General features: G+C 41.6%; 1 protein-coding gene across 2 annotated transcripts in view; it reads left to right on the top strand.

Annotated features, from left to right (window-relative positions):
* Positions 1-318: 318 nt before the first annotated feature.
* piezo1 (piezo type mechanosensitive ion channel component 1 (Er blood group)) overlaps positions 319-10,916 on the top strand; it is a 94,945-nt gene continuing 84,347 nt past the window's right edge. For both annotated transcript variants that reach the window (XM_083897529.1, XM_083897528.1), the window contains exon 1: positions 319-709. In XM_083897529.1, the coding sequence (XP_083753655.1) occupies positions 646-709 (64 nt within the window). In that variant the 5' untranslated portion in view covers positions 319-645. The remainder of the gene's footprint in view (positions 710-10,916) is intronic.

The raw sequence follows: 10,916 nt of genomic DNA, 5'->3' as shown, positions 1-10,916 counted from the left end.
CAGTGCCAGGTGGAGTTTAAATACCGTTCGCTGTGGCTTCATGTCAGAACATGTTGACATGACAGTGAGTTAATGTTCAGAGATAACTGTCCGCGAAACAAACGGAAAACAGAACAAATGAAAAAACACACACACACACACAGCAGTCACGTGTGTGTGATAACTTTAGCAGCGGGACTGACTGAGCTGGATGTTTGGAGGGAGGTGGAGAATAACTCCTCTATGAACGAACGCCCTTCACACTCACTTGCCTGTGAATCACATTTTCCACCTACAGCACTGTGGCTCCACACTGGGCCCCTCAGCTCCTACAGCAGCTCCAGCAGGAACAAACACAACTTTCCTTCTTCAGTGGAAACGAGTCTGCTCGCGCACACACACACACGGGTCAATGGACTGATCGAACACTTTCGGCTTTTCCCGGTCACTTCTGTCGCTCATCGATGGGACAACATGAGCGAACACAGGAATAATGGTCCACACGTTACTTTGTCACGTGTCATCGATCGACCGCGATGGATGGAGCCGATTGAGTTAGCGAGCCCGCGCGCGAGAGTGTGTGTGTGTTCTTCTGATGTGTGCTTGTGATTGACGTGTGGTTATCGATCACCGATCATCGGGGGCCGAGTATCGATCGGCAGTGTCATGGATCTCCAGGTGATCGTCTGGCTCTTCTACTGCTTCCTGCTGCCTCTCGTGCTCCTAACAGGTAAAACTTTTCTGTTGTGTTCACACGAGGAATGGACTTTGTTTTTCCACTGCAGTCTGTGTTGGTGTTGAACTTTTAACGTTGTTGTGTGAGAGAGAGAAAAAAAGACGATAAACCGCCTAAATCCAACCGATCTGGTGTTAGAATGTCAGCCGAATGAAGCACAACTGTAACATGAATCCAGGGGTTGTGTTGTTTTTTTTGTGCAAAGTGAAATGTGTTGTCTGCTGAGCAGATATAACCAGGACTGACTGATGTTTCTATGGTGGTTTGGTGGTGGAGGGTAACTCTCGCGCATTGGTCGTGGTGGAGTAACTGTCATTGCACGTGAAACCAGTTTACATGTGAACACTCCAGGATCTCGTCAGCTTTCACACAAACGGAAGCCGTTTTTCAGAGCTGGCGTTCAGCAGGGGCGTTTCCAGAGACTCCAGTGCCCCAGGCAAACGGGACATGTTTCCATTCATAAATTAAAATTAATTGATTTAACCTTAAAATTACGGAAGCGTATTGCATTCACTTGAACAAAAAAAAAAAACTCCTGTTTTTCTCAGTAATTAATTTTCGGTTTGATTTTTTAAATTAATTTTTTTTCAGTTTTTCTGTCTAATTTTTTTTCTTCTGTTTTTCAGAGTAATTTTTTTTCAGTTTTTCGTGCAAATATTTGTTTCCCTTGTTTTTATGAGTAATTTTTTTTCCTGTTTGTCAGAGTACATTTTTTTTCTGTTTTTCGTGCAAATTTTTTTCCCCTGTTTCTCGGAGTAATTTTTTTCTGTTTTTCGTGCAAATTTTTATTCCCCTGTTTTTTCAGAGTAATTTTTTTCAGAATTATCGAGAACTCTTGCTATGGTCATGGCGATTCCGGCGCCTCAGCTGCAAACCGTGTGCATCCAATATTTTCAGCAGTCTCCTGATCGTCTCTTCAGTCACCACGTAGCTAGCCTGAATGCATTTCAAATGCATCATCTTGTATCCATGGAGCCATATCTGTCCAACTGATCCTGGAGAAAGATTGCTATGTCTAGCAGATCTGAATGGGCTTTTCCTTCTGAACAACCACAAAGTCCTCAGGTGCCTGCGTTAAGTCGACAAACTAATGATAATACCATCTATCTGACTTAAAGACAGGACTATCTCCCAGTGATCCCCAGATCAAAGTAAAACTTGATTAAACTAAACAAGCCGTCCATGTTAAAACCAAAAATATTACTCTGAAAAACAGAAAATAAATTACTCAAAAAAAAAAATTAATTTTTTTTTACAGAAAATCAGAAAAAAAATTATTCATTCTGAATCAATTTTTCTCTTACCTAACCTTTTCGTCATTATTCCGTTCAGGGGCTAGCCAGGATTTGCGTGGCCAGAAAAAAAATCATAATGGTCTCTGGTATTGTTCAGGGGGCCCGGGCCAAATGTGGAGGTGGGCTGTATGCGGCCCGCGGGCCGTAGTTTGGGGACCACTGCCGTAGACCTCTCTCTCGCTCGCCTGTTCAACCCGTTCACTGAATTTGAGATTTTTGGTTCCACTTGCCATGTTTTTGTGAGACAGTAAAGGTGAGAACGGTTGAAATACTGCGGGTCTACGAGCCATCGCGATACATCCACTGTAAACATTAGCACATGGTACCGTGGCTGCAAGGCGGTCAATGCCACACCCCCACCCTCCAGCTTGACCTGCCAATCACCTCCTCATTTGCATATTTAAAGCTACAGGCAAAAACGACTCGTTTTAGGAAAGGTCATTTAGGGACTGGTTTGTAGTGGCTGTAATTATGCACCAAGGCTGAATTTCAGGAAAGAGACTTCAGATGTAGTATTAGGGGGCGCCCTAAGGACATTATAAAAGCATCCAAAAAGCAGCAGGTCATGGGATCTTTAAGCAAGAGAGAGCAAATGACATGATGAAATGCATATTCCAAGATCTCTGTCACACCAAAGAGTGATTTTGACCAAGAAGGACAATCACTTGTCTACACTCTTAGAAATAAGGGTTTCAAAAGTGTTCTATTACAAGGGCTGAGCCTCTACCTGGAACCGTTTGTTTTTCAAGGGTTCTTGGTAACACTAATGGTTCCAGTAAGAACCGTTTTCATCCAGAGAACCATTTAAAACCCCTTTCCTGAATAAAGGGTTTTAAAAGGGTTCTTGGTAACACTAAGGATGTGTTGTTGTTATACCAACACAACACAAATATGTGTACTGATAATCCCTCGCTCACTAGAATGTCACATCAGTGCATGTCTCCTCAGAGTGTGAAAATCCTCAGGACACACATGCATCTTATAGAACTCAAGCAGGGGGAAGTTGTTCAGCCAATCCATGTTGTCGGTCTTCAGGTTTATAAGCAGGTTCTGTGATAAACGTCTTAACAAATACATTCTGTCCCTTTTGTTTACTTTTCGTGTCCTGAAACCTCCGACTGAAGGACTTTTTCAAACCCACCAGACCTCAGAGATTCTGTGATCATGTACCTCAGGCCACATCACACGCCCACTTGTTCTCGCTGAGTTCTCGGACCTTTACCACCCATGCATTGTTTGACTTCCTTCTTTTGTTTGTAAAACCATGTGAACGTATTGACATGACTCAGCCACAAGTCACAATGGTAAACCGGATATCAGCAGCTAACCCTGATCTTGTGCTTGTTGGAATGTCTGTTGAGCTTCAGAGATTCTGCACAAAATGTTGATGTTGGATATAGTGGCAGCGAGAAATTGGCCATTTAGAGTCTGAACATGTGGTTTGTGGATTAAGATATGACGTATTTATAGTCTGGCAGCGACGTTGTCGGCTGTGATCAGCTCCGCCTCTGTGGACGCTCGGTGCTCACTGTGTCCTGAGGACCAATCGCAGCTCTTGCCGTCTCCGTTGTCTCTTGACAGAGTGACGGACACTTAAAAGATATTTTGTGCAGTTGGAGAGAGCAGAGTCTCTGAGTAACCTACGCACAGCACTTTACACAGGAGTATAAATTGGGCTTAACAGTGACCAGTTGCTCATAATTTCCTGAAAGAAGGATGCAAAAAAAAAACAACAATAAGGTATTACAAAATAATTGTGCACCTACTACAACTTAAATGTCAATGTAAAGGTTCTCTTATAAATAAAAAGTAAGTTTAATCATACATAAAGATCAACTATAGTGCAGTAAACATTTTCAGCTTCACAGTCAGTCTAATAGTCCTAGCTTGTACTCCATAACAGAGGAGGTTTATTCAAATTCTTTTGACTGCTTCAATGCCAGGGTTTCTGCATTTGCACTTATTTTCCACTCAGTTTTTTTCCCTGTACCGGTGATATCCACATTTCAAATGAGTAGTCATGTTAGACGTATTACCAGAGGCTGATTCAAGCCGAACAGTGACTCCACTTTTCTGTCTCTGCTGCTGCTGCAGTTCACTGGAAAACCACAGTTTTCCCAAACAGCAGAGCTGAAGGAGATTGGTAGCTCCTCAAGAACTGGCTTCTCACTTACATTCTCTATATGAGGCTCGTCTGGGCCAAGATGTTAAACTCATGCTGAAGTCAGTCGCTCTAACGACTCGGCGACGGCATGCAAGACTTGACGATTGGGTTACGTTGTTGGGGGAAAACTAGGAAATGTGATAAAGTTCGCTGAAAATATTTCATATAAACATACTGTTACACCCCTCGCTGTATTATTGCAGGTAGAATCATTATAAACAAACCTTTTCTGTCTATTTTTGCTGGGAACCACATGTGTCACGTGTGGAAAAATAGGTGAGCTGTGCTGGTAGCGTGCGAACGGGTGTGAATTGCTGAATGGTAAAACCTGTAGTCTAACCCTGGATTTCCACTGGACGCGGAACAGCCGCGGAACGTCAGCGGCGCGGTTCTGCTTCGTCCTCTGCCCGGCGTCAATCCCCACCTGGCGCGTTACGTCAGCGGCGCGGAGCCTTGGGAGCCAGCGGTATTCACGGGAAGATCGCTCGATAATCTCGAACGGACGCGAGTTCGCGAGATCCAGAGATAGACTGTGTGTATAAAGGAAACAACAACAACAACAGCTTCTTCGAGACGCTCTGATTAATTGACTGTTTACCTGGCAGCACCGGTCACGACGTAATGTTGATGTGAAGTTGTGACAGGCTATATGACCTGCGTATTGTGTTTTATTTTGAAAGGGGGGCGGAAATGTTTTACTTTGATTCTGTGTCACACTTCCTGTCTGGTGCGAACTGCTCTGTTGGAATTTTACGAGGTTCAGCAGCGGCAACGGCAAAAATAGAACAGCTACCCATCGATAGCGATGCGGTGCGGCGCGGCGAGCCGCTTCTGGGACGCTGCTGAGACGTTCCGCAGCGCGTCTGGTGGAAATGCTCTCATTGATTAGAATGGAAGCGATTTTCAACGGCGACCGGCGCCGCTGCCGTTCCGCGTCCAGTGGAAATCCAGTGTTAAGCAGCTTTGAATGGGCATCAAGACTGCAAATATACACACACTTTACCCTGAGTGGTTAGGGTTAGGACGTCAAGGTTACAGGGTAACAAACATAACCACAACACTGATATTATGATGATTCAGGCCTGGGCCACACTGGATGCATGAGTCTGAACGGATATTTTCTTCCCTCCGTTTTCCAAAATAACTTTGTGCACACATCATCGTTTTCAAAAAAGTTTCCATATATATTAACCCGCATAAATAAGCTGTCGAGAGCCGTCATAACTACGCCAAGCCTGTGGGCGGCAGTGTATGAAGAAGGAGACTCACCATGATGTCTCACGCCACTCCTGCGAGACAATAACCTCATTCTCAAAGTTCTCCCACCGGACAGCAGTCCGCCCAGGTCGGACCCAAAACCGGCGATGCTGACGGTGACTCTCTGAGCCCTAATGTGTCTCTGCTCCTCTATGTAATATAGGAGCTGTATTTGCAAATTCAAACATGTAAAAATGGATCATAACCAAATGTAAAAAGGTCGTATTTTTGGAGCGTTTCTTTTTACGGAGTCTTCCAAAATCTCCACTTTTGCCAGAGTTTTTAGAAAGAATCGTTTTCAGAGGCGAAATCGCCATTTGTGTGTAAACCAAAGGCACAAACGTCGGGGAAAGTCTCCGTTTTAAAAATAATACCCGTGCTGGTGTAAACGTAGCCTAGAGCAGCCACCTTGACTTCATGAGCTACGTATCTCAAGTGCATCCAAGCCAAGTGAGCCGAATGAAAATATTTTGTCCATAAGTCGCACATGTTTTACAGGAAAATAGATCTTTTACTGCAGCTTTAAAGTCTAATGACATCAGGCAGATGCACAGCTTCATCATTCTGGCATGTGGTTGAGTACAGAGATATATTTAAAAGTATCTAAATATTTACAGTTGCTTTTTAAGCAGCAGCTGTGTGGGAATGAAGGACATTAGACTGGAAACAAACTGCTGGTAAATTTCTCCATTCATCTGCATCACAACAAACAAATTGAAGTTGTGGCTTGTTTCTTTCCGCCAATGTTTGTGAGTATACACACACACACCGGATGCTGAGCAGTTCCTCTCATTTTCCAGATTACTTGGGCAGTGTGTCATTCTCAGTATGGAAGCTACTGTATGTCATTAACGTAATAATAACTGCTGAGTACTTTCAGAAATCCTACGGGGAATCAAAGCAACGATGCCATGTCTTTCACTAAATAACAGTTGGATCCTGCAGAAATAATGACTTTATTTGTCAGTGATGTGAGCGCTCAGTATTCAGTTAATCCAAACCTGGAGTAGGAAAGCGGTTCAGCTTTACAGCAAAGCTTCCACCAGATACAATTAAGCCAGCTTTGTTCTGCCAGAAAGCCTCTGTTAGGCAGTAGGATAACAGACTAAAACAATAATCTCCGTCTGTGCTAAGCCATGTTTCCGTGGAGTGTAACGGTTTGGTTTGGTACAGTATGGTACATATTTTTTTGCATCTCCATGAGGAATTAGTACCAAAATAGCCCAAAAAAAACCATTCCATTTCTTGGCGCCCTTCCCCTTGGGGTACCAGAGTAAAACGGTACAGTAGCGTGACAACAGTCAGCTGATCTAGTAGAGTTCTTTCCAAGACTACAGCTAGCTTATTCCTCTTTTGTAAGTCGCTTTGGATAAAAAAACATCTGCTAAATGCTTGAATGTAAATGTAAATATGACCGGGTGATAGAAAAGCTTCAACGCCCGCAAATCTGTTCTCATACAAAGCTCAACGTCTTGTTGAGACAAACAACATCTCTTGCTGACGCGGCCATCAGGTTCAGATCCATACATACAGTACGAGGTACTGTTCTCAGTCGAAATGCAAGCCTGACGCAGGGTTTTACCATTCCAAACCGTACTGTACTGTACCAAAACTCTGTATCTTCTTCCTCAATTCTTTTGTAACGCGTTAAGGAACTTTGTTTATCCGTCGTTGTTGCGTTAACACAGGCACATTAACCAAAGGTATACTAATTACATTCCCCAGGTGTCTGGCCACTTGTTTCATTGGTTTAGTTTTAATCAAACACAGAACAGGTTAATATATCATGTTTATATTTATCTCTTTCTAACATTTCATTTCTGTACCAAAATATTTCTTTGACTTGAGATGACTGCGTGGGCCACTAAGTCATGTGGGCGACACCGAGGCCCATTACTGGCTACGCCCCGGGTTGGTAAACTCTTTCATCTCTGTCCTTTACAAACTACAGTCTGTCTGAGTATGATTCACTCTGTTTGTAGTGAGGTTGGACTGGAGATGGTTTCACTTCACTTATTAGGTCTGATTGTGAAAGAGAGAGCCAACATTTGCCAAAAGCCAAATTTTAAAATGAGAAAGACGAAGAGGAAGAGAAACAGCAGAAACCTGGTCGAAATGAAGCAAAACCTCTTGTTTTTTAACTTTGTTTATTAATCCCCATTCACCCTCTGTATTTAAACTATCCTCTAGGAGGGAACCTTCCATCCCAGAGGAGCAGTGGACAGTCATTGATAAGCAATTGGGGTTTAATATCTAACTCAGTGGCACCTTAAACCTTGACCTGTTTGGGTTTGAACCGGCAACTCTCAGGTTACAAGCCAAATCCCTGTCCACTTGTCCATGGACTGCATAGTTTCTAAGTAGGGATGCACCGATTGCCATTTTTGGGGCCGATTCCGATTTTCCAATAAGTTTGACCTGCCGATACTGATTTTAGCCGATTCCGATTTAAATTTTCTAAAAAATTGCTCAAAAATTATATTTGAATATTCCCTCTTAAAAAACACAGATATTCGAATATATTCTCATAGTATTTGCATCCGCTGCATCTGGAGGCTTTCAATCAGCCAGACTGTCAGGTGATGACAGCGTGACGTCAATAACAGGACAAACTAATACTACGAGACATAACTACCTGTAGATGTAGTTTATTTAACGTTAAACATATTTCACAACATATTATCTACACACAAATAAGTAAATTAATTAATGATCAAGAGCGCAGACCTCTCTCTCTCTCTCTCTAACGTTTACATTTACGTTTACAATCAAATACACCGGTATGGTGGTATATTAAAAATTCATATCATAACGATTCGGTGTGAAGCGGTATACCGCCCAGCCCTACACTCTACTACAGTCGCGTGCACTTGTGTTGCTGATGCTGCGCGATGCGGGTGCATTTGATCGGCTTATTAAAATCTGAATATCTCTGACTGACCGGCCGGTCGGCGATTGCGGCCGATCACGTGAAAATTAATGATTAAATCGGTGCATCCCTATTTCTAAGGAATTGGTGAAGTTTGGGCTGTGAATTGTGTTTAGGGAGTAACTGGTCATGGGTTAGGTTAGACTGTCCAAATGAATGGGTAGCTGTGCAGACCTGTGTGTGTGTGTGTGTGTGTGTGTGTGTGTGTGTGTGTGTGTGTGTGTGTGTGTGTGTGTGTGTGTGTGTGTGTGTTCTTGTACTTGCGGCATACTGAGGACCAGTGAGGGTTTTTAACCAACAAAGTGAGGTCATTTTTACGGAGTGAGGACATTTTGGTCGGTCCTCACTTTGTTTTAATTGAAATCACTTCATTAGGTTGCTATAACATCCTATACTCAATTTGTAAAAAAAACACAAAAAAAAACGACATAGTATACTAAGACTTTTTTGACAAATTTTGGCCCAAATTTCTCTTTCAAAATGTTTTTCAACTTTTGGACCGAAAATTTTGGGTCAAATTTTTTTTTTTCAAATTTTGGACGACATAGTTTGATGTTTTTGTAAAATTTTGGACCAAAAAAAAAAAAAAATATCGAAAAAGTTTTCCAGCCCTTTTTGCTCTGGGGCTCCACCTGCAGACATTTTATGGTACTGCAACCAGTAGTTCTTTGTAGATGTCATTCATGAAGTAGATATTTGTAATTGTGTTAATTTATAAAGTGGAAATGCTGGTCCTCACTTTGTCAGCAACCCAGTCCTCAGTATGCAGCAAGTACAATAATGTGTGTGTGTGTGTGTTCTTGTACTTGCGGCATACTGAGGACCAGTGAGGGTTTTTAACCAAAAAAGTGAGGTCATTTTTACAAAGTGAGGACATTTTGGCCGGTCCTCACTTTGTTTTCATTCAAATCACTTCCTAAGTTTGTAAACATGCTATACTCTACTTTTAACCTGAGGTCCTCGTTTTGGTATAAAAACCTGTTTTCCAGCCCAGGTGTTTCACACACGTTTTTGCTCTGGGGCTCCACCTGCAGACATGTTATGGTACTGCACCCAGTAGTTCTTTGTAGATGTCATTCATGAAGTAGATATTTGTAATTGTGTTGATTTATAAAGTGGAAATGCTGGTCCTCAGTATGCAGCAAGTACAAGAATGTGTGTGTGTGTGTGTGTGTGTACATGTCTGCTGGAGGTTGTGAGGATGAAGTTTGTTTCAGACCTATCTTTGTGAGGACATTTTGGCTGGTCCTGACAACATTAAAGAGCTTCTTGAGGGTTAAGATGCGGTTTTAGGGTTAGAATTATTTTGAGGATACTTTATGTCTGTGTGTACTCACTAAGATGCTGTACAAGAATGTGTGTGTGTGTGTGTGTGTGTGTGTGTGTGTGTGTGTGTGTGTGTGTGTGTGTGTGTGTGTGTGTGTGTGGCTCTCGTGACAGGATGTCACCAGCTAGACCTTGCAGGGCTCCGTCAGCAGTTCATGAGTTTCAGCTGAGTAAAAGACACACACATGGACACACACCCAGACAGTCTGGTAACATATAGTCTTATCAAGTAAATACATAAAACGTCCAGTAAAGTTGTCCCAGAATGTATTGCAGTGTGACATAAAAAGCAGTGATGACTAATTGTGATGTTTTGTCTTTGAGACCATTTTGTTTCCGTCACATATTTGAATGGGATTAAATGGAACTGTTGAAGGGAGACTATATGTTGCCTTCCATACACACACACATCTATACATCTATAAATCCATTTGTCCACTTTCCATTCCCACACATCCTGTTATGATGTTAGCCTCTCCTACTATACTTTTATATATGTGTCTCTTATCTTCAACCACTGTGTGCATCAGTGGATTTTTGAACTTACTTTTGCATTTGATCACGCAGTATATTTACTCCTCTTAAGGTAGTTAATTTTGAAAAAAGGTTGGCATTAGGTTGATTTTGCACTACAACATTTTCTGAAATGTAATAGACCAAACAATTACTAGATTAAATCGAGAAAATAATTATTTTCATCATCACATTAATCCATCGTTTCCTTTCTTGATTAATCCAGTACTGTCAGAAAATGTTGACCAGTGTTTGTCAAAACCAGTTCAACTCAAATATCTTGTTTTGTCCACAAACCAAAATGATTCACTTTTAATTATCAATTTTATTTGGAGCAAAGAACCAGAAAATATTTAAATTTAAGAAGCTGAAAAACAAATTGTTACAAACACTCAAACCGATTAATTGATTATCAAAATATTTGAGGGTTAATTTAGTAATGAATTAAAAATCGATGCGATGAAATGTTACATGTTTATTTGAAAAAGAAAGAAACAAAAACTGAAAAACATAGGTTTTTTCTTGTGCCAATGGTAATCTTGGATCAATTTATGATTGTCTATTGATAACAGGGTAATAATGTTGTCTGTTTAATGCTGCTACAGTCTTGCTAATGTATAATTGTGAGTGTATTGTAGCCTTGTACGAATTTTATTTGGGGAACTCCAACCTCTAAAGTTTGAGGAAGCTCTGATAACAGCGCCTTGTAATTTCAGC

The sequence above is a fragment of the Microchirus variegatus genome, assembly GCF_963457635.1.
Source record: "Microchirus variegatus genome assembly, chromosome: 11".
NCBI classification, from domain to species: Eukaryota; Metazoa; Chordata; class Actinopteri; order Pleuronectiformes; family Soleidae; genus Microchirus; species Microchirus variegatus.
Note: the sequence above shows the minus strand (reverse complement) of the source record. Positions and strands in the feature narration are given on the sequence as shown.